At 40.3% G+C, this 27,372-nt stretch overlaps 1 protein-coding gene across 3 annotated transcripts in view; it reads left to right on the top strand.

Moving 5' to 3' along the window:
• The window catches only part of adamtsl4 (ADAMTS-like 4), a 44,186-nt gene extending 20,834 nt beyond the window's left edge, over positions 1 to 23,352 (top strand). The window contains exons 5-18 of one of the 3 annotated variants that reach the window (XR_013284180.1): positions 3,319 to 3,421; positions 9,698 to 9,837; positions 11,194 to 11,398; positions 12,849 to 13,033; positions 14,811 to 14,964; positions 15,494 to 15,748; positions 15,931 to 16,060; positions 17,254 to 17,458; positions 18,536 to 18,709; positions 18,778 to 18,957; positions 19,418 to 19,597; positions 19,676 to 19,823; positions 20,492 to 21,548; positions 21,721 to 23,352. Coding sequence is in view for 1 of the 3 variants with exons in the window: in XM_077525932.1 (XP_077382058.1) it covers positions 3,319 to 3,421; positions 9,698 to 9,837; positions 11,194 to 11,398; positions 12,849 to 13,033; positions 14,811 to 14,964; positions 15,494 to 15,748; positions 15,931 to 16,060; positions 17,254 to 17,458; positions 18,536 to 18,709; positions 18,778 to 18,957; positions 19,418 to 19,597; positions 19,676 to 19,823; positions 20,492 to 20,625 (2,193 nt within the window). In the remaining 2 variants the exon portion in view is untranslated. Of the gene's footprint in view, positions 1 to 3,318; positions 3,422 to 9,697; positions 9,838 to 11,193; positions 11,399 to 12,848; positions 13,034 to 14,810; positions 14,965 to 15,493; positions 15,749 to 15,930; positions 16,061 to 17,253; positions 17,459 to 18,535; positions 18,710 to 18,777; positions 18,958 to 19,417; positions 19,598 to 19,675; positions 19,824 to 20,491 lie in introns of all 3 variants that reach the window. The other 2 variants (XR_013284181.1, XM_077525932.1) reach the window with 2 other exon arrangements.
• The last annotated feature ends 4,020 nt before the right edge of the window (positions 23,353 to 27,372 follow it).

A 27,372-nucleotide genomic window follows, 5' to 3' on the forward strand; every position in this document is an offset into this window, starting at 1 on the left:
TTCTAATTATTTTTGTTTGTTTGTTTGTTTGATACCTTTCAATGGGTGTCAATTCTACACATATTTTCGGTCCCTATCCCCCTTGTGAATGATGGGGGTTCCGCTCTACTAAATTTGACGGCTAACGACTTTGTGTATGAATTTTTTTGTAATCCCGTTGGCATGTTACGTTTCTTCTCTTGCACCGAATTCAAAACGTTCTCCTGTTGACTCGTTCCAGGCGAGTGTTTTTGACTTGGCTGACAGGTCCCGACTCATCTTGTTGCCTCTCCGTCTGTCGCCTGCTCTTGAACTCGCCTCGTAAAACAAATATATGTATATGTATATCTGGCCCCGCCCACGCCCGCGCCCACCCAGTCCACATCCAAGTGTTTCCATCCTTACAATAACACACAAATACTCTCCAGATCTCCCAACTGTTTGGTCTCCCCTCGTCTGTTCTGCCTCTCACTTGGCACCCCCACGACTCCGCCCTCCATTAGCGCCCCCCCCCCCCCCCCCCTTCCCCCTTCTGTTCGCACACTCCCCCTCCAATGCAATCATGGCGTGTGGATGTACGTCTGCACCATCTCATTGGAAAGCACCTGTTGGACTCCGTTGCTGAGGGTCGGGGCAGCTTTCCATCGGAATGGGAGCCCCGACGTGTGTTTACATCCCGCTCGAGTATTTACGGCCATTAGCGACCGCAGGCAGGCCAGTTTACACGCTGGACGCTTCAAGACTTTCAGGTGCTGCTTGCGTAATGACCTTCAAGCGACCACACACGCACACAAACGTGTTTTCACTTAACGTTTGCGGTGGGCTTCGTGCCAGACCGCAAACCACAAGCCATCTTTTGTGGTGTCCATTTGTGCATCGAGTTTTGTTTTTTTAAGAGCATTATGGAGTTGTAGATTGAGCAACTTGGGAACACACGCATACTTGTTCTTAGGCTTGCTACGCTGCAAAGTTTCGATCACATATGCTAAATCTCAAATGAGAACATGTTTTGTATTCCGGTTGAAGCCGATTTTATTCCAGGTTCAATTTCATATAATAATCATTCCCCTATTATTTAACATCCATTATATTTGATGTCATTTCGTTGTTTTTTTTCCCACATTTTCAATGACAACATTCACTCATTCATGCATTGCAGTCAACAAATTCAATGACAGCTTGCAGTATTATTATACTGCATTATTTAATATAAATAGTGACCATCTCACAAAGTCAGCAATTGTCCAGTGGTTGAAGCAAGCGACGACTGCGTGGGAAACAAGGGATTGCACGTCTATTTTAGTTAGTTTTCTTGAACTATAATAATTTTGGCGTGAGCATACATATATACTTAGCTTAGTCTTATCATTAGGCGCATTGTGGGTTTCCAGTTATGGCCTGTGTAATGTGAGAAGCAGTTCTTCTTGTCTTTGTCTGATGGTGAGGTTATAGTTGTGGTCCATCCTTCCTCTCCGTGTCGTCATCATATTGTGTAAAGTGCGAAATTGTTCAAGACTCTTTGACGGTCGGCCTGTCGGTGTTTTGTGGCATGGGAAGTGAAGTGACCGTCTCCCAGCACGAGTATCAAGTTGAGCGTTCACTCGCTCTCGGACGAGTGTGGAGGTAGATTCCAGCTGTTTAGTGGCAGCTGTGGGACTTGACGCAAAGTGAAAACAAAAAGTCAGGATGATGAAGGATAAGGAGATAGTGGAGCTCTCACAACATGCGTAATTGTACTAAATCGCTGAGCTTAACGTGTGTGTGTGTGTGCGTACATGTGTTACACAGGAGTTTGAATAAAATGCCATACAGAATTCCCATGGCTGGACCATTATTCTTGTGTCTGATGGATGGATCTGTACTTTCTTTGCAGATGTTTATAAAAAGCAAGCAGGCAGGATTTCTACGAATTTGCTGAAGGGAGGAATGAAAGAACTGACGATAAACTCTGCATGTGTGATTAGAAAAAACTAATGTATGGCCTGTAGCACGGACGGGCAACGAGCAATAATGATTAGCATTGGGATTAAGTAAAAAAAAAAAAAAAAAAAAGCAATAAACATTCAATATACTGGGAAGAAAATCCTGGAAAAAAACATGGAAAAATAAAATTGATTAAAAAAAAAAAATCTGATTTATAAAAATTTGTAAGTGCTGAACTGCGAATATGCATTGACTGTAGTTCTAAGTTGTAATGAAACCATTCACCACTAGATGGCAGTCCTGACTTAGTTGTGCTTACATCAGGGATTATACTGCCTTATACTACCACGAGTGGGCCTAAAAACTAGGATGGATGGATGGACGGACAGACAGACAGTAGCTAGCCAGCAACAGCTAGATACAGTAGATAGTAGCTAGTGATAGCTAGCTGGCTTTCTAGCTAGATACCTGGATAGTGATAGCTAGCTGGCTTTCGAGCTAGATACGTAGCTAGTGATAGCTATATAGCTGGCTTTCTAGCTAGATACGTAGCTAGTGATAGCTAGCTAGCTAGCTGGCTTTCTAGCTAGATACGTGGCTAGTGATAGCTATCTAGCTAGCTGGGTTTCTAGCTAGATACTTGGCTATTGATAGCTATCTAGCTAGCTGGCTTTCTAGCTAGATACTTGGCTAGTGATAGCTAGCTAGCTAGCGGGCTTTCTAGCTAGATACTTGGCTCGTGATAGCTAGCTAGCTGGCTTTCTAGCTAGATATGTGGCTAGCTAGCTGGCTTTCTAGCTAGATACCTAGCCAGCTCAAGATAGTTAGCTAGGTGTCAATAGAGCGACAGACAGATAATGTCAACATTAAGGAAATAGCTGCCATTTTTAGCCCATGCTTAGATTTTAAGTATGGTTCCAAACATTTACATTTCTAAGATGTGTTCAAGTTGAACCTACCAGGTTGGATTGATCGTTCATATTTCCTGGATAGCACATAAAAATGACAACTTGTTGTGCTTGTGCAAGTTAGGAGTGCAGCGTTGTGAGAGGGTCAATGGGTTAGTTCCCGTGAAAGCAAACGAGACAAGCTAACGTGTGCTGTTGAAATGCAGGTGGAGCGTGCTTTAAATGCTGCGAGCGCGCACACTTGTGCTCGCAGCAGCTCGCGTTTCGCCAAGATGGATTTATGTGCTTGGCCTCTCGCAGGAAAAAAAACTTATTCCTTCCATATGGGCCGAGTGCTCGCCGGCTGCCAAACGCAGCAGCGCGCACACTCACAATGTGTGTTTGTACTCCTTGGGCGCTTCCCCTCGTTTCTTATTAACGACGGATGATTTTCAAAATTGCCTCTCTGGGGACGGAACGTTCACAGAATGGCCGTTGACGGTTTTTGTTTTGTTTTTTTGTCTTTCAGGTGTGCGCCGGAGCCCCGCTGGATTCCAGAGCCGAGCAGTGTGCCGCCTTTAACTCCAAAGAGTTCATGGATCGGCTCTACGACTGGGAACCTTTCACAGAGGGTGAGAAAAAAAACACGTCTTTGAGTGCTGCCAGTCAGCAAGTGGCTCAAGCACTCACCGAGGCTCCAAAAACTCGTTTTCATTCATATGCGCACACAGTCCAAATGGGAAAAAAAAGAAAATCTCTGTGCTTCTTTTCTGCTGCCGCTTCATTCGTCGGACGTCGCCCCTTTTCCAGCTGCCAACTTTCTCCTCCCTGCTTTGACTCAGCTCTCAGCAGATTCCTGCTGAATGAGATAAAGGCAGCGAGAGGGAGGCGAAAGGGATGCGAAGCGAGTGTCACATGAAGGAAGGCGAGCGACTTTTTGCTTGGGGGAAATCTTGGGAATCTAGGACACCATTACAAACTTCCATATTGGGAGGTAGAAAGACTTTAGTGGTCTGAAAAAACATGAGACCAGCTTAAATCATTTCAAATATTTTCTACCATTAATGTGTGCTACAACTCCATTGAATTTTTTTTTAATATTTTTCGAGAACATATTAGATTAGTCTCTTTTTTTTTTCATCAGAAAAAATAAGTATATTTCTACCCGTTTCTGTTTTGCTGCAATTAGCATTAGAATATAGCTAAGTTTCATCATTATTCACAAACCTGTTTAAAACAGCAGTGAAAAATATGGCCCTGGTTGATCTCTTATACTCTGCTGCCACCTACTGGCCGTTTTTGTAATAACTACCATTGCTTCAACCATTCTCTTCAGTGTAGAGGCTGCATCAAAGCCTTCTTTATGCTCTCGCATAAAAACATTTTAAAAAAAATAAATAAAAAAAACGTATAAATACGTGAACCAGGAGGTCATAATTTAATAATTTATCTCCCAATTTACTTCATAAGCATTCGAACATGCATTCAAATCTTTGCATTCAGCTATTAGCATTCCCACGCAATTTCTCCAGAAATTGCACTTACAATAACAATCAATTTAATAATCCCCGAAACATTTAATTTTCTAATGATAATATTTAGTTTGATCATTTCTAATGACGTTAAATAGTAGTATTATTTGTAATAAAATAATTTTCATTACTTTTAGATTGTTAAAATGTCATCAATGATTTTTCATAATGATATTAAATATTCATTGTTTGTTTTTGTTTTGTTTTGTTGGGGCTCGCCCGGCCTCCATCCAGCCTGGCCTCCCATCACTTCCTGTCCCAGCTCCGCTGCCGCTGCCTCTCGCTTTCTCCGCCGGCGTGTGTTTAGATGAGGAGATAGCGGCAGGAAGTATATTTTAGACCACAAATACTCCACCAGCTTGAACGCTGAGCTCAGAGAGGGATGAACAGGACACAAGCAGGGGAGGACAGGAAAAAAAGGACGGAAAAGACGTTTGACAGATAAAATTGGCCTGCGGTGGTGGAGGGGTGGGGCATCAAGTGAGAATGAAGGCAACACCCACGGGCACGTTTTGATCCAGCAGCGTCATTTTCGGGCCACTGTCTGCGGTCTAATCTCTCAAAGATAACTCACTCGGTCTCTTCCTGCGCGTTTTCACTGTTCGAGTAATCCCTTACTAAGTAGCCACCAAGTATGAATGTTATCTATTTTAAAGCAACATACACTTGAGGTGCAAGTATTTTTTTTTCCCCTGTCATTTTTACACTGTTGTATCTGTGACGCTGAATGTGTGACTGCGGGCCTGGACAGTTGAGTGACAGGGAAAGGAGCAAATGAGGAAGCACAGTTAACTGGCGTTGGCGTTAGCAACTCAGCTGACGCCGCGGAAAGGCCGTCGAAGAATCGTCTCAAACTATTTTGCAACCGTTTTGTTCAGTAAAGCAAATGAAAGAGCAACAGCGTCTGTGTTTGGCCTGTGTGCGGTTTTTCTCACTAGCGGCGGAAGGTAGGTTATATTAAATTAGCTAACGATGTTTGACTTAAGCTAGTTTAGTTATTTAGGACAATCGCCATCTTTTTGGCGCTCTTTCCTCTTGGCGAGCTGGCACCTTCTGCTCTTTGGAAAACATATGTCCAATGTCTAAACATACATCTGTTTAAAAGGAAATATAAAATCAGTATTTTTTACAAGTATAAGGTAGAAGAAGGGCTTGATAGATAGGTGTGGAAGATAATGGTTATATTGTGGGAAATGCTTTGTTAACAGGAATAATTTATTAGTATCATTATTATTATTATTATTATTATTGTTGTTGTTGTTGTTATTATTATTGCTATTATGTAAAAGCTAAGTATATATGGTATATTACTTATTACGAATAATAAGTGTATTTATCCTTGTTGAGTCCAATATACTAGAAGCCTAACCCCGGGTTTTCACTGGATGCGGTTGCGGTGCGGTTGCAGTGCGGTCCGGCGACGCAAGCAATTAGATTCCATTCATTCGAATGGTGCAGTTTACACCGCTTGCGGGTGCGTTGCGTGTCGACTGCGGAAGGCCTGCGGCGTGCCGCAAGCCTTCCGCAAGGATAGCCTATTTTCTATTTTTGCCGGACGCCGCAGCGGTAGGCCTCCGGCAAATGGCAAGCTAGCACAAAACACATCGAGCGGGACAGGAAGACCGAGGCAGTTTCAAAATACATTTCCGGTTACCTTTCAGAATAAAATACTCGCCAGCTCCTATTTCGCAAGTTTTTCAGCAAAACGTGACGTGGGCGTCGCCGGGCCATGTGCTCATTCACGGTTTAGACACCAGCGAACATGGACGAGGAGAGGTTTATATTGGAGGTGGAAAACCACAAAATAATATATGACACGGCACATCCTTTTTATAAGGACTGTAATGTATTGTGAGTTTGATGTTCGCGATTGCTTGTTGTGCCCGTCTCGCTTGCCGTACTGAGCGGCAGCCGGACCCGGAAGACAGAAATAAAGAGTGGACCCGCACTGACCCGACTCTCGTTATTAATATACTTTACAAGGACAACCAAAAAAAGGATGCTGCATGGAATCTCATATCTTTCTGCTTCTCTGTTGAGCAGACTTTCTGTATGTTTGTCGTTGTGAAATGCCACATGATCGCGCGCGCGCGGTCCCGCGAGACACGTTGGGAAGTGGGCGGCGACGGAGCTGCCGGACCGCAGCTGTGCGGAGCCGGTGTGGATTGACAAAAAAATTGACCCGTCCGGAGCACGCAGTCAAGACGCACCGCACCGCAACCGCACCGCAACCGCATCCAGTGAAAACCCGGGGTAATGGTGTAGTATGTTTAACAAAATATACAAATTTTAAAAATATTTTGCTCTTTTGATGTTGATGTGGAGATAAAGGGGTAAGAATATAAAAGTTCTACCTACTCCTTTTCGACATGTATGTCTAACTTATGACCAAAGACTGTTTCATGTCTTACTTTATATCTTTTGTTGCTTAATCGTGATAAGTTTTCTCGTTTGCTTCAATTGCTTTTTTTTCTTTATTATTATTTTTGCTGTTTACAAGTTTTGGCTTCACAACTGTTCTTTTGTCTTTTTGTCATTTTCATGCATGCTCAAAATAAAATTCAAATCAGATAAAATTCAAATACAAAATATCCCCCACGTCCTGTGATATTACAAATAATGCGTGATGTAAATGTACTGTAGTTGTAGTTGCACTACTGTAGTAGTAGTAGTAGTAGTAGTAAACGATATCATCACAGTCCAACAACAAATAACATGTTTTTCTTATTTTAGATGTGGAAAAAAAACATCTTGTGGCTTGGGTAAAATGTGAAAAGATCATTTGTACATGTTTTTTATTGACAGCGATATTATCGAGTTTGCTTTTCAAAACACAGCATTCACAAAATTTTGTTTTACACACTAAGGCAATATTTACCTTGGCTTTGATTTCCTGACAAACCATAAACACCGTATTCATCCAGTCACTCTCGTTACTGGTCCAATATACGACTTTGTGACGACTTCCAACCACTTCCTCAACGTTTTCAAACACGCTTTCATGGTCTTTTGGAATTATTTTGGCATTCCGGTCAAGCAGGAACGGAACACAGACGCCGAACTTGAAAGTTTTGGAATCTGCTATTAAAAACCTTCTACCCCGAAGGCCCTAGCGTATGCTAGCGACGTGTCGTTCAACTGAGAGTGGAGCCACTGTGGGATAACGTGGCACACATACCAAATCAAAACCGTTTTCACGCTGGCTCGAAAATGTCGACAGTCCAAATATTTGGAGAAGAAACCGCTTCTTTTCCATGCTCTATTATATCAATAGTATAAATATACTGTGGGTGGATTTTCTCGTCATTTCATAGCGACATATGATACAGCGTTAAAAATGTCAATTTCAGGACCAAGAAATTTTTGTCCTTTTCACCCCCCCTCCAATTTGCAATCCAATCTTGTGACCCTTTTCTGCCACTATGAGCTCACGTCTATAGCGCTATCGCTCGTATCCGCACAAACGCTGGAGGACTTTGACCCCGCGACACCTCCAGTCGATGACCTCAGAGAGAATGTCGATCCCTGGAGCCGCCAGCTGCCCAGATGAGTCATTTCGCAAATGCTTTGTCACTTTTAAAAGTCTTTATTTGGAAAGGCATTCTTTCCGAGAATAAGATTCTTTTAAGGCTCGTGAGGGAATGGAACGGATGATGCTGTTCAAATATTCCTTTTTGAAAGGATTTGTGAAACGGCGATTAGCGATGCTTGGACATTGAATGTGTGTGCCTTTAAAAATGGTCCTACCAGGACTTTTGGAAGACGTGAAAGTCAGTGAATGAAGATGTATGTTTGGCTGTGAACTGACTCAACCGTTAGCCAATCTGAATGTTGAGTGATGTCGCCAGTTGATGCCATTAGCAGGTCAGCTAAGAATGTTGACTGAAAGTTGCTGTTTGTTCAAGAAAGCCTTTGAAAATGCACCAGCAGCTGTGTCCATCCTGTGGAAGGATGACAATTTGTTGTCGTAATTAGCAGTGGGAGGCTATATTCAATTAGCTAACAATGTTTATGTTATCGTAGACTCCTCCAGATGCACATTGCACTTGATCTTCTTTGGACATTTTATGTCTTCTCTTTCCTTCTGGCTCACACGGATAGCTAACCTGGCAATAGACAGATTGATAATAAGTTCTCCACAATATCAATCTGGGGCTGCTCCAGCGTCCCTTCGTCCACATTCGAGGATGGTTTTGAGGGTGGTCGGAAGTCGGATATATCCGAGTTGGTTTTTCCCAGTTCCGACCTGAAAGCGTTCGAGGCGAAAGTAAACAACCAAAATGACGCATAGTGGTAAATTTTTTATTTTTTTTGGCTCTTAAAACTCTTCTCGTAATTTTCTTCATTTATTGTTTTTATCTCATTTCATAAGTATTCCATACAGTTCATTAGTTGACTGTATAATTTCATGTCGAGGGATAGCGGCATACTGTCACGTACGTTGCGTTACGTGAAGTTATGTCGTTTTATACTCGAGTATATTGTGTTCTACCATTCACAGTCTGTGTTTCCAAAGGGGTCACCATTGTAGAGTGACGTCACTTGTAGTCCGTCAGTGAAGTCGGGGGTCCTTTTTTTTTTTTTTCACAGAGCTACACAATGTATCTCTGTGATTGGTCCAGATCGGTGGAAATCAACAGGCTCGGTACAGGATGGATTCCCACAAATACCGCGAGAATTCATCTTGCAAAGCAAAGTTAACGTATTTATTCAGTTCTGCGATAACAGTTCATGTGGGAAAAATAATCACCACAACACCGGAATACAGCAAATAATTTGCGATATAGGTACAATTTTAAAAAGCCACAAAAAGTGAACCACGAGTGGTGACTCCACTGTAGATGAATTTGTAAATTGTGAAATAGGCGTTCCAGTAAGTCATCCAACTTAAAATGTGACGATGACTCCCCTGTGAGATATCGGCGCCCCATAGTCTGTTTGAGCTTTGAAAGACGTGCTGCTGTACGTTTTGTGTTTTCCTTTGAAGAGGCCTTCTAAGCCTCTCGGGTTCCTCCTGTCTCCATCGACGTATATATCACCATCAGGCCTCCTCATAAATCTCTCCTCTTGCTTGAGATTCAAGCTTTCGCTCTCTCGTGGGCATGTGTTCACTTGTGAGCAGACTCGGGTCAGATAAATTTGGTTCGAGGCTTTATTTTCTGAAGCGGACGTTCGCAGACACTCCAGCAAGACTTTGGAAAACTGTGGCCGATGACAACGAGCCGCTTCTGCTCTTGCCTTTCGACAAAATGTTTACCTGGCCCGAGTGTCCAATCAATTTGGAGGAAAAGCAAGTTCTGGCTTTGACGCCACATCCGGCGGTAACCCGACGAATGCGACATTAAGCCGTTTTGACGCTCCTGACCTGTGTTGCAGTCGGTCCAGAGAAGCAGTGCGAGCTGACGTGCCGTCCGGTGGGCTATCGCTTCTACGTTCGCCAGGCCGAGCGGGTGCGAGACGGGACGCCTTGCTCCAACGTCACCGCCAACGATGTTTGCGTTGAAGGACAATGTCTGGTGAGTGGAGTCAAATTCGCTTGTGTTGGACATCAGGAAGTTCCCAAGCTGCAGCGTTCTTAACTCATTCACTGGCAGCCATTTTCACTGAAGCGACAAACCCCCTTCGGTTTTGGCTGTTTTACTGGATTTTGACGGATTTTGCAAGGCCCACAGAATATTGTGTTCTATTGTTTTAAAAATATGGAACCAAAAGAAAGATTAGAGACTCTTCTTTCATCAAGACAAAAAGTGTATTTATATCTGTTTCCGTTTTGCAGCAATTAGAATACAGCTAAGTTTCATAATTATTCACATTCCTGGTGAAAACACTGACAATAAGAGCTTGTTGCAACATGGTCTCTTATACTCCGCTGCCACCTGCTGGCCATTTTTGTAATAACTACCATTGCTTTAACCATTCTCTTCAGTTCAGACGCTTCTGTATGCTCTAGCATAAAAAAAAAATAAAAAGAATGTATAAATATGTCTTTGAGACATTGCTAATATTTAAAATAGAACGTATTTGTACGTTTTTGGGAGCAAATGAGTTAATATTGCATTAGTGGAATATGAGTTAAGCAGCAAAATCCAACAATTTTTATCAGTATCAGAAGGCGGCCATTTTGCCTCTTGCTGTCAACTGAAAATGACATCACAGTTGCTCAGGTCTCAGGCAACAACCAATTACGGGTCAGCTTCAGAAAGCAGGTAAGCTGTGATTGGTCGTTGCCTGAGTCCTGACCAACTGTGATGTCATCTTCAGTCGACAGCAAGTGGCAAAATGGCCGCCTTCTTAGATGGATAAAAACGGCTGGATTTTGCCGCATAACTCATATTCCACAAATGTAGTATTCATAAGAATGTCATGTTTAGACTAGTGAGGTCACATGACATATTGTCAAAATTTTAAGGTTGACTTCCTTTTATGAATGAATGAATGGTTTATTTTGGTTCCATTTTTGATACAGAAAAGAAAAGATCCTTTCCAGCAAATCAATTAAAAACGGAAAAAGGAATAGGTTGAAATACAAGACGTCTCCATGTAAACGCGAACAATAGTGAGAAATGCAAGCCACAATAAAAAAGGAGGTCCTTAAAGTGGCTGCGTCCTCGTAAAAGGGGACGTTGGGTCGGCCTCCTTTCGCCCCCGTTCACCCTTTCAGCGTTTGGCAGCAGTCACGCTCGTAAATGTCCCATTTACGCAACATCGGCTTACGACATAAACAGCGACAATGCTTGTGAAATGTTTACAAGATTGGAATGTCCATTTGTCTTCGTCCCTCCAACCACATGCTCCCTTCTTTTTTGTCTTTTTGTTTTTTTGTACACCCCCAACTGCGCCTCTAAATCATCATCCTGTTCCCGGCCGTCCAGACGGAGGGCTGCGACGGCGTCCTGGGCTCCGGCTCGGTGCTGGACAAGTGCGGCGTCTGCGGGGGGCGGGACTCGGCCTGTCACAAGGTGACAGGCAGCTTCCAAAATGTCAGCGTTCCCCTCGGCTACCACAAGATCTTGGACATCCCGGCGGGGGCCACCTTCATTAACATCACCGAGCGACGGGCCAGTCCCAACTACTTGGGTGAGCGCCGCGCAGAAACACGTCGCAGGCAACATCCATTTGTTGCTGAATTAAATTACAGTCGAGGAAAAATAGCAAAAGCCAGTGCGATTTTACACCAAGTGAAATTTACACTAAAGTATTGGCAACATTAATTAATTGGTCTATACATGTGTAGAAATCTGGGCATCAGTTTTCAAAACTTTTGTAAGTCTACAATGTATTTTTATTATAAAGAAAAGACGTTTAGAAAAATATCACTGACAGTTGCTATAGCAATCCTTCTGACCTGTTTCAGTGATTCTCAATGTTTATATCCTGAATTAAACAAACATACCATCTCAAAATTTTAATGCCCAAAGATGCGCATTATAAAATTAACCAACAGCTGTTACTTTCTGTCGGTGTAAGCGCAGAACGGCTGACGATTAATCAGGACAGTTATCACTTTCTCATCTGTTCAGCAAAAATGAGGCCCCGAGCTTGAAATACGTCCTGTTTTTCTCTTCTTCTTTCAAATTCACAGTGTTAAACACATTAGTGTTCAGACCCAGAAATAAAGGGCGGAAATTGAGATAATTGTGTGAACGTGATGTGGGGTTACTGTATTTGATTATTTTTTTATCTAGTATGAAGAATTAGTAGTAGTAGTAGCAGTAGAAGAAGAAGAAGGTAGAAGAAGAAGATGGTAGAATAAGAAGGTAGTAGTAGAAGTAGGTCATAGAAGAAGAAGAAGAAGGTAGTAGAAGAAGAAGAAGACTGTAGTAGAAGAAGAAGAAGGTAGTAGTAGAAGTAGGTCGTAGAAGAAGGTAGTAGTAGTAGAAGAAGAAGAAGGTTTTGGAAGAAGATAGTAGAAGAAAAAGAAGGTAGTAGAAGAAGAAGGAGACGAAGAAGAAGGTAGTCGAAGAAGAAGACGAACCCGAAGAAAAAGAAGGTAGTACAAGAAGAAGAAGAAGAAGAAGGTAGTAGAAAAAGAAGAAGGTAGTACAAGAAGACAAAGAAGAAGCAGTAGAAGAAGTAGTAGTAGAAGAAGAAGAAGGTAGAATGTTCTTTCTCGATGTTTTTCTAGAGTACAACATTAGAGTTCTGTTTTTTTTTTTTTATTATTTTGTTGAGGGTGTAACAAATGCATGTCCTTTTCATTGCTTTTTTTTTTTTTGGTGGAAGATGTTTTGAGTGGAGGTTTGTTGCTCGTGGAATGCAATCAACTGGTAAGTGGAGGCAGCGCTGAAACCTGTTGAAAGTGTGAATTTGTCCCCGGAGGGCGTGTTTTGCTGGCTTTAGCGGGAGATTGTAAATGTTGTGGCTGGGCAGCGTCGGAGAAGATAAAGCTCACGTCGCTTGAGGGCCCGAGCCAAGCCAGCGTGTCGATTTGTCTTGACAGCTGGCGTTTGCTAATGAGCGCTCTCCGCTAGGTTCTGCCCCGAGCGGCTTTCGTGGCTCTGACTGACACACCTTGTTCCCCCCGCAGCCATGAGGAGCGGAACGGGGGCTTCCGTGGTCAACGGCCGTTGGGCCGTGGACCCCCCGGGGGAGTACCGGGCGGGCGGGACCACCTTCACGTACGCCCGACCTCGAGCGCAGGCGGACGGGGAAGACGAGCCGGGGGAGTCCCTCTGGGCCCCTGGGCCCACCAGCACGCAGCTGCAGCTCTATGTGAGTACGCGTCTTCCGTTCGTGGTGGGCCGATTCATCCCAATATCGATATTATTGATACCAATTCGATGGCTATTGGATTGATACTCGCACTATACTATTGAGCTTGTAGTTTACTTTCAGTTTTGCTCTTTTGGTAGGTTGAAAAAAATCTACAAAAGAAGTACAGTGAACCAGAATTTTTATTTTATTTTATTTTTTTGTAGTTTGTGAACAGTCTATATGTTTTTCATACAAATCTTATAGTGTATATACGTACAACTTTCCTGATTAGTCCATCCATCCATTTTCTTGACCGCAAGGGTCGCGGGGATGGTGGAGCCTATCTCAGCTGGCTTTGGGCAGTAGGGGGGACACCCTGGACTGGTTGCCAGCCAATCGCAGGGCACACAGAGACGAACAACCATCCACACCTAGCGACAATTCGGAGCGCCCATTTAACCTGCCATGCATGTCTTTGGAATGTGGGAGGAGACCGGAGTACCCGGAGAAGACCCACGCTGGCACGGGGAGAACATGCAAACTCCACCCATGAAGGCCGGAGCCCGGACTCGAACCCGATTCCTTAGTACTGGGAGGCGGAGGTGCTAACCACTCATCCCCACCGTGCACTTGGGGGGGGGGGCATTGAATCGTGTGTCCTCTCTTCTATTTCGATGCTCGAAATCGTGACGTAATTTCGATCGATTTCGAGAAAAAAACGAAATCGTGACACCCTTAATATATATGTATGTGTATGTATATATATTTATTATTATTATTATTATTATGTTTAAGTATCACTATTGGTATCAGCGATACGGGCCCTGTATTTACTTGGTATCGGATCGATACCAAAATCTGCAATATCGCACATCACTATCTTCCACAACAATACGGTACAAACTATTAGCCATCCATCGATCCATAATCTGAAGCGCTTATCCTCACGAGGATTCGCGGGATATTTGACATCATAACAATATAGAATGGGGAAAAAAAACAAAAAACTGCATGTCCACAGGCTGAAATTCCCCTCGTGTGTGTGTGGAGATCTCGGCGCGAGACAACATTGTGTCGGGATTAGAGCAGATAACGCCAAACTGGTGAATGCGGACATAACGACGTTGACCTCAGGCTATGATTTGATTGAAGAAAGCGGACTCATCAGCACATTTGCCTGCAGCCACTTTCAGGGCAGCAGGCGATAAAAATAGCAAAAGGCGGACACACACATCCACTTTAACGGCCTCCTTTCTTCATTTTATTCCTCAACTCATTTGAAGTGTTAGCGCTGCACCGCAAAGCAAAAAAAAAAAAGTGATCGTATTGCTACTATGAGAGTAAAGTGCAAAACGGCTTAACAAACGTTAGCTTGCTTGTGAAAACATTTCCAGATGGTTGAAAATTCAACCTCGCCGTGTGGGCGTTGCCACTTGGAAAGTGCACACAAAAGTACACACAAAAGTCTTCCACAATCCAAATGGAAATCAGAGTCTTCTTAAGATACTTCACGATGGGAGCGTGACTTAGCTGTACGTACTTGCGCGCTCTTCACATCAACACATAATTTTACAGATGATTTTTATATTTTTCAAAGCAAAAACTCGCACATCACACTTAGAAATGAAGTCGGGTAGATGGCGTTGTGCCCACCTTGGCCACCAGGAGGCAGTCCTGTGCAATACATTCAAGTCGAAGCAATTCAAGAATTTTAGGCAGAGGATCAAGAATATATGCCTGTGAGTGTTTTGTAATTATTTGTCTGCTTGTCTTTCATTCCTGGTGTTTTGTGCAGATCATTTTCCACCAGCAGAACCCGGGTATCGATTATGAGTTCTACATCCCCGTGGAGAAGAGGGAGGATGGCGAGACGTCCAGTCAGCCGCCGCCGCCGCCGCCGCAGGGGAGGGCGCCACTTCGCGCTCACTACACGCACACGACACACAACGGTAACTTTGGAAAGTTACATTAGGTCAATTAAGTTTTTTGTTGTTGTTGTTGTTTTTGTTTGTTTGTTTTTTTCTTTAGGAACAATTTTTTATTTTTTTTTTAAATTTAGAAGAAAAGTCATACTATTTTTGCAAAGTTTAGTGTACGGGGTGTTTGTAATGTTACGTGAGGGGAAAAAAATGCCAAATAATAAATGCCAACTAACAAAAATTTCAATGTCATAATCTCAAGAGAATAGTTGCCAAAAAGTAGTCTAGTATAATCAAAAATTACATTATTCATAAATTGTTATTAAAAAGGTAGTTAGAATTTTTTTATTTTTTTTTTAGAAAGAGGATTAGTTTTCAAAAAAAAAAAAAAACAGGTCACAATCTGAAGAAAATTACATTTTTGAAGTAATAAAATGGCACAATTAAAATACTTTTAAACATTTAAAAAAAATTTTTTTTAACATCACCATGTCATCAAGACTCGCATCTGCCCGTTTTGCAGCCTTGGTGTCATCCTGTTTGTCACTCTCGCCCGCAGGTCCCCTCGCCGTGTCCGCCCACGAAGCCCCTCCCCCTCTTTCCATCCCCTCTTTCCCCTCCTCCTCTTCCCGATTCGCTCCCCCGGCGTCCGAGCGCTGGTCCGCCGCCGAGAGGCCGGCGCCGCCGCCGCGGGCCTCGGCGCCCAATCGCAACGCTCGCATCCCGCCTCGCACCGACCTGCCGCTGGACACGCAGCCGCCGTTCGTGTGGAGGAGGGGCTCGCTCACTCCGTGCTCCGCCTCCTGCGGCAAAGGTCAGGCGCTTGCTCGTCCTCGACGTGGTTTGAGATAAGAGTTCTTTGAGTTAGGAGTGCTGCCGCAGAATAAGCTCAGAGGCAACTAAGACAACATCAAGCTGAAAAATTGTGCTGTGTCTCCCTCATGTGGCTGCCTTGTGTAACTGCAAGTACGCATCTCAATCTATTTCCACTCCCAGGTCATCAATATCGAGAGATCATCTGCATTGATCGCCACACAGATGAGGAAGTGCCCGACAGGAAATGTGACTCTGCTGCTAAACCGGCACCGGATGAGGAGCCGTGCAATACGCACGCGTGTCCACCATTGTGAGTAAAGACGACCTAGTTTTTGTTTGTTTGTTTGTTTTTTTAAGTTCTCTAAAGTTTTCGGAGCAGGATTGTACATTTATTATCACAAAAGATTGGTTAATGGTTTAAAAAAAAAAAAGTCATTCTGTGATTATGTAATATATTAATTGCCAATTATAATAATAGCATGCGATTATGTCATAAGATATTCAAAATTTTTAAATAAAAACAATACATCCATTCATCCATCCATTTTTTTAAGTTTATACAAATGATAAAATTGTAATAAAAAATAGATATAATTGCACAATAATAAAGTAAATAAAATCATGTAATAATAATGTAAGTTTTAAAATTAAAAATACAGAAAAAACATACTAAATAAATTAATAACAATCATTATTATTAAATAGTTACTATTGTACTATAAATGGAAAATATTTTAATTCAAATATGTATATAAAATTGAACCATGTAAAATAAATACAAAGTTAATAATGACAAACTGCAAAAACGGCTATAAATTACAAAACGGCTAAACTAACAACAAATTACTTTTTTAAATATATACAAATAAATCAAAATATACAAAATAAATATAATGCAATAATAATAGCATACGATTATGTCATAAAGATATAATTCTATAATCATAATTCTAAAAAAAATCCATACATTTTCTTAACCGTTTATACAAATGATAAAATTGTACAGTAATAAGTACAAGATCACATAATAATGTAAGTTTTAAAATTAATCAAAAATACAGCAAAAACATGCTAAATAAATGAATAATAATCATTTGTATAGCGCCTGTCACAGACGGGTCACAAAGCATACAATGCAATCATGATATTAGCTATATGTGATAACAAATCTAATAATAATATTTGTAAAAAAGAAAACTGTATAAAATAAAATCTTTCGAGATATCATTACGTACAAAATGTAAAACATCATTCATTCCTTTTCAATTCTTTTTCCACAATAAATAAAATCAATAAATGCTTTCTGTACATTTAAAAACAAACAAAAAAAAAAAAAACGACATAAATACATAGCCCAATGATTGCCATATTAGACATTGTGTTGGTGAACGAATATTGAAATTTGGAAGCATTTTGGTTGCAACTTGCAAGATTTGAATGGGAAATGTTGTGTTGCGTTTGTGTTGTCGTGACGCGTCCGCATCTGGTCTTTTTGTCCGTCAGCTGGGAGGCGAGCGGCTGGTCGGAGTGCAGCGCGTCGTGCGGGCCCGGCGCGCAGCAGCGGCAGCTCCAGTGCCGGCAGAGTTTCGGCAACCGCTCCACCATGGTCCACCCGCAGCGCTGCGCCGGCCTGGTCCCGCCTGAGTCCACGCAGGCCTGCCAGCTGCGGCTCTGCTCCCGCTGGGAGGTCCGATCCGACTGGAGCACGGTAACGTGACGGCACGACCGTATTCGGGAAATTTATTTATTTTTTAAAATATTTTGATCCCACACAAAAAAGGATTAAAGTAACGAGAAGTCAATAACTACCAAAAAAATACAAATCAAATAGCTAAATAATAATTACAAATACTTTACAGGGTTCACACTAGATATAGCCTACCGGTAGATAGATTGGATCGATCCACATCTACTTTAAGGCAGTACACCAACTTGGCCAAATTATATGGAGGACCAAAACTGCCAAAATTCAAAATAAATAAATGACTAAAAGTGAAAATAAAAATGGATATAATAAAATATATATAATTCGAAAATTATATTCCAAAAATAAATATAAATTGAAATAAAAAGACCAAAATGTATATAAATACATTAGTATTTAATTTTTAAATTATATTTTTTATATCAGTTTTTATTCAAAATTTTAGTCATTTATTTATTTATTTACCAGTAGTCATTTATTTATTTAGTCATTTATTTATTTAAAATAAATAAATAAATAAATGACTAAAAGTGAAAATAAAAACGGATATAAAAAATGTCATTCAAAAAATTTTATCCAAATGTTTGTCATTTATTTATTTGTTTAGTCATTTATTTATTTGGTTTATTTATTTAAAATAAATATTTAAGATAAAAAAAAAAGACTACAAGTGAAAATAAAAAAACGGATATAAAAATATACTTCAAAAAATTAAATACAAATGTTTACAAATACAAATATTTTATATATATGTATGTGTATGTATATATATATGTATATGTATATATATATATATATATATATATATATATATATATATATATATATATATATATATATATATATATATATATATATATATATATATATATATATATATATATATATATATATAATTTTTTTTTTTTGCAACTTTTATTTCCATTTCTATTTATTTTTTTGGATATAATTTTCAAATTATATTCAATATCCATTTTTATTTTCACTTTTAGTCATGTATTTATTTATTTAGAATCTCGTCAGTTTTGGTCCTCCATCAAATAAGGACACACAGAGTTAATTGATGGTGTGCGTGTGCAGTGCTCGGTGGACTGCGGTGTGGGCAAGCGTACGAGGAGCGTGCGCTGCGTGAGCGAGCAAGGCGGCGAGGTGAGCGAGCAGGAGTGCAGCTCGCGCGCTCGCCCGCCGGCCAGCGAGGAGTGCAACATGGGCCCGTGCGTCACCAACTGGTACTCGTCCGCTTGGTCCGACCACGTGAGTGTCAACCGCCCGCGCCGACAAACGCCACGCCCGTCCTAAACGTTGGCTCCGCCCCACTCAAGTGCTCGGCGCCCTGTGGCCCCGGCGTGCACAAGCGGGAGGTGGTGTGCCTGACGCACGGAGCCGTCCGGGAGGGCGACGGAGCCGGCGACTGCGTCGGCGACAAACCCGCCGAGCTCAAGGCTTGCAACGGGGGACCCTGCGTGCCCGTCGCCGCTTGGTTTGCCAGCACCTGGACGCAGGTAGGAACGCTGAAGCGCCTCCTGCCAAAGTCTTTTTTTTAGTTTGGGAATTTTTCATTGGAGTTCGTTTTGATTTGTTTTTAAATGTAGTTAGTTTTAATGAGTTTTCAGGGTGGTTAATTTTATTTAATAAATGCCTAGTTTTAGTTTAGTTTGGTATTAGTTTTATTTATTTATTTATTTATTATTTTTTATTTTTTTATTTTTTTTTGTTTTCTTTTAATAAATGTGTATTACTTGTGCGCAATATTTAATTTGCTCTTCCAAGTGTAAATTGCTGTGAATTTTTATGGGGAATTTTTAAATTGTCAAAAGATTTCACAATTTAAAAATTCCCCGCAGGATGACATCGTTTAAATTTCACTGTGCAAAAAACAACAACAACAAAAAACTCATTAATTGTTTAGACTTTGTGCATTTCTTTTGTGTTCTGACAAAAGTGACGTGTTGGCGTTTTCAGTGCAATGTTCGCTGCGGGAACGGCACCCAGCGTCGGGACGTGATTTGCGTCCAGAAGACGGGCAACGATTTCACAGCCGTGCCCTCGTCCGAGTGCGCTCACCTGGACAAGCCGGCCGCCGTGCAGGAGTGCGAGACGGCCGATTGCCACCCGCAGTGGTTCACCACCGAGTGGAGCGCGGTGAGGCGCAAACGCGCTCGTCATTTGGAGCGGGAGACAATTCAATAACGTGATGTTTTGTTTGTTTGTTGTCGTCAGTGCTCTCGCTCTTGCGGCGAAGGCCTCCAGATGAGGGAGGTACGGTGTCTGACAGCGGACAAAAAGTACAACCAAAACTGCGACCTCAACATCAAGCCTGAGCAGGAACAAACGTGCAACGTTATACCCTGCAGTCCGCAAGTCACAGGTTGAACCCGACACTTGCACGCACGTTCACACGTCACGTCACTCGTTCACTTTCATCCAGGTGCAAATAGAAAAATAGAAGAGGAATTTGTTCTAGTCAACTCCTGCAAATTTGAGGATTTTGTTTTATTTTTATGTATTGTATCGTGAAGTGAACATTTCTAAGCATTTTTTGAAAAATTGTCTCAGTTTTAAGTCCACACTGGGTTTTTTTCTGTTTTTTTGTTTGTTTTTAGATTATTAAAAGGAGAGTGTGCAGTAACTTTAAAAATATGGCTGCACCAGATTTCGCACGATGCTCGTCTACATCCGTTGTCCCCATAAAATAAAATAACAGCAAGTTAAAGTTACATGCAAAGTGCAAAATACATAATGCTGTATCGTCAAATTACAAGTGCTTAATTATAAAACAATTTTAAAAATCTCTAACAACTATAAAATACAGAAATTATCATGAGATCGCCACTGCCACCTACTGTAGTGGATATGCAATTACACATTGTTAGGATTTATTTTTTATTTTTTATTTTTTATTATACTTTATTCTAATAGAGCAAAAAAAAAAAAAAAAAATGTTCCCTGAGGTCTCAAGCTACCCCCGAATTTGGGGCAAAACTTTTGTATGGCGTATCTATTGCACCAACCCGTCTTTTGTTTCGGAACCCGCAGACGAGAACTGCAGGGACCGACGGCACAACTGCGTGATGGTGGTGCAGGCCCGGCTCTGCGTCTACTCGTACTACAAGACGGCGTGCTGCGCCTCCTGCACGCACAGCGCCGCGCTGCGGGCCAAGAGACACTGACGGGCCCGTCGCAGGTCGCTCGCCGTGCAACAAGTTCAAGACTGGGTCCCAGTTGACCCCCCCCCACCCACCCCCACCCTGAGATGGACATGGACCAGCCCAGAGTAGATCCTTCCTTCGCCTGCGGGGGAAAGCATGTTGGCGATAACATTTAAGTGCTTTGGCCTTCACTTCAGGTAAAGAAGAAAAAAAACACTGTGAAAGAAGTCGCTTCTCTTGGCACGACGAGGAATAATTTTTTATTTTTTTTGGAAAGGATTGGTGCTCACAGAGTTGGAAATTGATTTCAGTCAGCTTTTAAAAGAAATAAATTCCTCCTTATCTTAAAGGGATACTTGACTCGTGCCATTTTCAGCAGTAAAAAGTAATTTTTTATATTTTGTCTATAATTAATGTGGTAACTTCATGATTTTTGACGTACAATAAAAACCCGTAAAATGTAATTTTTCTACTTGCTGTCAGCTGATGATGACATCACCTGTGTAACGGCCAATCATGGCTCAGTTTAGTGACCAGACCCAGAAAACAGGTGAGCCGTGATTGGCCCGTTATCTACTTTTCCTTTGCACAGGTGATGTCATCATCAGCTGACAGCAAGTCGAAAAATGACTTTTTGAAAAGGTATTATGAAAAGTTATCAAATGCATTCTGGACAAAATATTCACTTTTCACTGCTGAAAATTGTTCAATGAGTGAAGTATCCCTTTAAACACACAGCAAGTCATACGTAGACATGCTTTTGTAGCGATAAATAATCATAAAACATCATAAATAAATAAATAAATACATTAAAATTATGTAGTCCACAAAAACATCCTCTTCAAGAAACGTTGATATGTAAGAATTAAAAATAATAAATTTATCAGGATTTGCTAAGAACAGTTTGTAGTTATTACTGGTAACTCAAGCAGCCAATAATGTAGGCCTAAAAATGTACTTGTCATAAATAAATTAATTAATTAAAATTATATTGTCCACAAAAACATCCTCTTTAAGAAACAGTGACATGCAAGAATTAAAAATAATAAAATTATCATGATTTTGTTAAGAACAGTTTGTAGTTACTACTGGTAACACAAACAGCCAATAATGTAGGCCTAAAAATGTATTTGTCATGAAGCAAAGGCACAGTATAGATAATACATTATTACAAAATAAATAAATAAAAATATTTAGTCAACAATGAACAATGTTTTGGTCTGAATCCAACTATTAACTTTAAAGGGATACTTTTACTCATTGAACAATTTTCAGCAGTGAAATGTTCATATTTTGTCCAGAATGAATTTGATAACTTCATTATTTTTCATGTGCAATTAATACCTTTTTAAAAAGTAATTTTTCTACTTGCTGTCAACTGATGATGACATCACCTGTGCTGAGGAAGTAGCTAACGGCCAATCGTGGCTCACCTGTTTTCTGGGTTTGGTCAGCAAACTGAGCCATGATTGGTCGTTACCTACTTCCTCGGCACAGCTGATGTCGTCATCATCATCAGTCTACAGCAAGTAGAAAAAATACTTTTTAAACTGTATTAACTGTACATGAAAAATAATAAATATTCACTTTTTACTGCTGAAAATGGCTCAATGAGTCAAGTATCCCTTTAAAATCAAGTAGCAGCCGAGCTAATCTAAAACTAAACTGGAGTATTTAGTATTTAGTGTGTAACCGGCAACGTCCAACCCGGATCAAATTCACGTCGCGACCATGTGTCCCGTTTTGTATGAAGGTCAATCAGTTGTGGTTTTCCCATCGCAGGTCGGGGGAACAATTCTCTTCCTCGGCATGACCCGCCCTACTCTGCCTCTGATTGGCTCATCAGTCCTCAGCCAGTTAGAGGCAGCCTTGAAGGATTTCTGTTGTATTTGTTTGCCAAAAAAATATATTCCCATTAAGTGGCCTTTTTTTTTGCGATCATTGCAACTTAAAAAAATAAAAAAATAAGAAGGACAAAGACAAACCAAAGGAGGCAGTGACATGACCAAATAACATGCAACAAGTCAGCCCAGATTATCGTTGTCATTAAATCACACAAACAGGTCGAGGTGATTTTTTTCACAATGTCCAATTCAGAAGTCAAATTATGCAACTGATACAAAAACATCCGAGTTCAGTCTTGTCTGACTGTAAATATTTTTTTTGTGATGATCAAATGTATATAATAGTACGTGTGCGAGTGCCCTCATCGGTTTTTAAGCTACTTTCATTGTTATTTTTATTTTATTTTTTGTACCTCTCACTCCAGCACAAAATCAGCACACGCGCTCCCACTCGTCAGGTGGGGGATCTGTATATTATGTATGTATTTTCATGTGTATAAGATGTTTTCAACAGAGTAGGCGCTTATATTTTTTTCAACTGACTATAATTGTTGGTGTTGTAGACGGCATATACTGTACCTGACTTTCAGAAGAAAATCCCCATATCTGTTTTTCTTTTCATTCTTTCAGAGCTTCCAAGTCTTCCAAATCTTGTCTGTCTTGTAGCGAAATATGATATACTGTATATGAAAAAGAAAGCATAGTAATTTATCTGTATCAAAGAACATGTAATTTATTCTTTTTTTTTTTTGCCTATATTTTTCTCTCTCTAGCAACCACCGGATTTTATTACAAACACGCGTGTTCCTGTGCGCACACACGCATTTTCATAGGACACAAAAAATAGTGTGACAAATTTACTATCCCAATGCTTACGTGAACAAAATAAAACTGAAACAACGGATGAAGACTTGTGTTCATTGGAAAATGGGGGGGAGTTACCGTTACTGTCAATGGGTGGCGCCATTGAGTCATGTTCAGCATTTCTCAAGATTATTTAGGTAAATAAAACAATATTTTCTTGAAGTGCCTAAGTTCAAATTTTATTGAAGTTCGTTGCCTTGAAAGTTTGATTTTTTATTTTAATTTTAAGTGTTTTAGCTACATGAGGGCTCGAATGCATTCTGATGACAAATTGCTTTTGTATTAGAAATTGAAAACCTTCCACAATCAATACTGCGTTGAAGTTGATGCTTAAAATGTAAATGTAAATGTTTGAAATGATAAGAAACCCTTTATTGAATAACTGCTTCAAAAACTTGCTTTCAAAAAACACAAACAAAGACGACAGTTACCGGCGATAACTACAGTTCTATGAGTCTCCCGAATGACCGCCAGGTGGCGGTATTGTACCCAGCATGGAATTCCCCCTACGCGAGAGCGTCACCGAGTAAGAATAAAATCGTGACCATTTTTGTATGACTGCATGGACATTTACATCCATGCTTATATTATTATTTTTTTACTTGTCCCCACCGAAATCCAACTTTGACCAGAAGTTAAGAAAAAAAAAAAAAGAACTTTTCAGCATCCAGGTGATGACCTCTTAAGTGGGTGTTTTGTGCATATTTGCGCAAATGGGAATCACTTTGACAAACGTTCACTTTGGCTGCCAAGCATCTTTTGCTTGTTCATCTAATAGCGAGCGAGCGGATTCCCGTCTGACTTTATTGCAAGGCTTTTCCAAAAATATGATCTCCGGAGCTAAAATGGGTCACGGGTCAATTTTTATTGGGTCGCTGATCGTCAGTAAAATGACGACAGGAGCGACTTTATTGATCATCGAGCAGCTTGACAGCATTTGACGTCAAAAGGGTTTGTTTGTTTGTGCGAGTAAATTCACGACTGCTGTGACACGTTTCCTTACGTTATGGACAGCATATTGTTGATGTTACATGAACTATGAACTTAAAAAAAAAAAGTGGGGAAAGCCTGCTTTTAGATAGAGATGTAACAATATCCAAACATCACGATACGATAATTGTCATTGTGGCGAGGTTAGCAATACAAAAAAAGTCACAATCTTATTAACTCATTCAGTGCCATTGACGGCTATACACGTCAAAGTCGGGCTGTGCAATTAATTGAAATTCAATTATAATTTAAATTATTACACTCCACAATTACAAAATCAGCATAATCGCAAAGTAAAAAGATTATTGAGTTGTTTAAAATTCTACATTTGCACCTTTTTTTTAAATTTTAAAATAACTAATTTGATAAATTTTGTTTCATCCAAAAGGAACTTGCATAAATATAGTGTTTCAAATAATTTTATTTGTCTTAATATTTTTTTTATTAGTTTTTTATGTTTAAAAATTTTCTTGTTTCGTACCAAATATAAAAACAATGCACAGTGCATATGTTGCACTCCAACTTTCACATTTTTGCCAACATAAATAAATATATATTATTATAAATTCTCTTTTGTCCAAAACTTAATTATAGTGTTTCTATTTTTTTTTTATTTGGTCCTAATATTTTTAAACGCTTAAACATTTTCTTGTTTTGTGCAAAAACATAAATAACCGTTTGAATAATCGTGATTTCAACTATTGCCAAAATAATCCTAATTATTATTTTTCCCATAATCAAGCAGCCCTACGTCAAAGATCCATTTTTACTGGGCTGGCAGTGAATGAGTTAAAAAAAATAAAAAATAAACGCAATATTGTGCTTTTGTACATTTCAGCAATGCATATAAACAACCAATCTCAAATAAGACTTGCTGATGCATGCACACATTGAGTTCCTCCACATATTGACAATTTAGAGCTGCGGAATATATCAAAAAAATATCGATATCGTGATATTGGCCCATGCAATATGCATATCACAAAGACATGCAATAAATTTCTTCTGGAATTTTATGCTTTTATTTGAATTTGACCAGTCAGTCGCTAACTAAAATGTGCACCGCCATCCAATAGTTGAACATTATCGAGAGGTAATTACAATTAACTAAAAATATATTGATTATGCTTATTTTGCTGCATGAAAAAATATATTATTTCATTGGATGATAAATGTCATTTCTTTAGGTACATGTTAAATATCGCAATAATATCGGTATCCCTATATTCAGCAACTATATTGCATATTGCACGATTTTCCAATATCGTGCAGCCTAAACTGTACATTAGGGATGTAACGATATCCAACCATCACGATACGGTGTCATCACGATATTGTGGGGTGGTTGGCGACACAAAAAGGTCACAATATTGTAAAAAAAAAAAAAAAAAAGCTCATACTAAAAACAAAAAACAATACAGTGCTTTTGTACATTAATGCAAAGAAAAATATAAGAAATATAAAAACATATAACTATAATATATATATATATGCACTTGCTTGCTAATGCACGCACACATTGAGTTCCTCCACTTATTGACTCGCTTCACAAGCATATTACAAATGACCATTCGCGTGGATTTTAAACATATAAGGGCCAAAACATCCTTGTGAAAATTAAATGCACTAAAAAACTAGCCACCAGAGGGTGCTAGACCGTCACGTAGGATGAAATTGACGACCGCAAAGGATTTGCAACCAAATATGCCAAAGTTGGAGCGTTGATTTGTGCCATTACTTTTTTTTTTTTTTATCCCCTTCAAAAGTGAGAGCTTCTGCTGCGTGCCTTCTTTAGTTTTTCACTCTTGGCTGCGTGGTGAGACGATTCCAAGGCAGGCAAATGCTGACCTTGAGGTATAGCAAATGACCCTCTGACTTGCTTGATTCACCTTTCACACCAGCACGTGCACACATGCAGGCGCACGTCAGGTTATTTAGCCTCTAACGTTGACTCGCTGCCTTTTTTTTTTTTTTTTTCCCTGCCGTTGAGTGAAACAGCACAATTGAGTGAAAAGTAGGCCAACTCCTTCCACCTCCTCCCCTTTCCGTCATTACTCGGAGTGGGCGTGAGTGTGATTTTTGCTCTCCGGCGTGCATGAGCGGCAGCTGGAGTCGGTCGTGAGCGCGTGTGCACGCGCGGCGCCTGGGGCGCGCATCGGAAACAAACATATAGACCCCCATCGCCGCCCACCCCCCAATTCCCATATTGCTTTATTCAGCCGAATGCATGAACATAACAAGGCTAAGCAAACTGAATACAGACTTGTATGATAGACAGTATAATACAGTAATATTTGTACTGTACAAGTTGACAGTGGTTTAAAATGACGCAGATGGATTATTATATTTGCTGATATGCATCATATGTATTTAAAGACAAAGTGAGAAAACTCTAAATGCATTAACGACGGTCACATTGCAACAAGTGTGTATTGATTGAAATACGGATAATAGTGTAACACTGGTGTTAGACATGTTACAATGATGAAAAAGTACAGTAGGTACTATTGTAACAATGGGCAGTGTGGCACCGCGCCACGGGGTGGCGCTGCTTTGTTTTTGATAAGGTTGTGTTTCTTTTTTTCTTTGTTGTTGTTGTTGTAGGCCGTGACCGGCTATTGTAACATTTTTGTTTCGTTTAAATAAATGTTAATTTGTGGACTTAAATTGCTCTCACCCCCCCCTTTTTTTTTTTTTTTTTTTTTTTTTTTTGCTATTCAACTGCGCCCAACATGGCAAATCAGCCTCCGCGCATTACACTATGTAAGAGTCGTGGTCCACCATTAGATTTGGTGTTTTAGTAACTGATTGTTGAAATTTTGTTGCTCCAAATTCAAGATGTACAAGTCCTAGTGATTGTTGCGAAAAAAGATCATGGTAAAAATAAAGTTTTTGATGACTTTTGCGTAGCACTGTAACTCAAACAATGTTGAAGAGCCAAAAAGATGAGGATTGTGCCCCATAAACCTCATATTTTTTTTGTGACACCAGTCCTGGAACATCCGGTCAGACCTTTTCTAAAAAGGGTTTGCAACATAGCAGTACTTGTGAGTCGTTGTGCTAAGTATTT

This window comes from Festucalex cinctus, chromosome 7 (genome assembly GCF_051991245.1).
Source record: "Festucalex cinctus isolate MCC-2025b chromosome 7, RoL_Fcin_1.0, whole genome shotgun sequence".
NCBI lineage: Eukaryota > Metazoa > Chordata > Actinopteri > Syngnathiformes > Syngnathidae > Festucalex > Festucalex cinctus.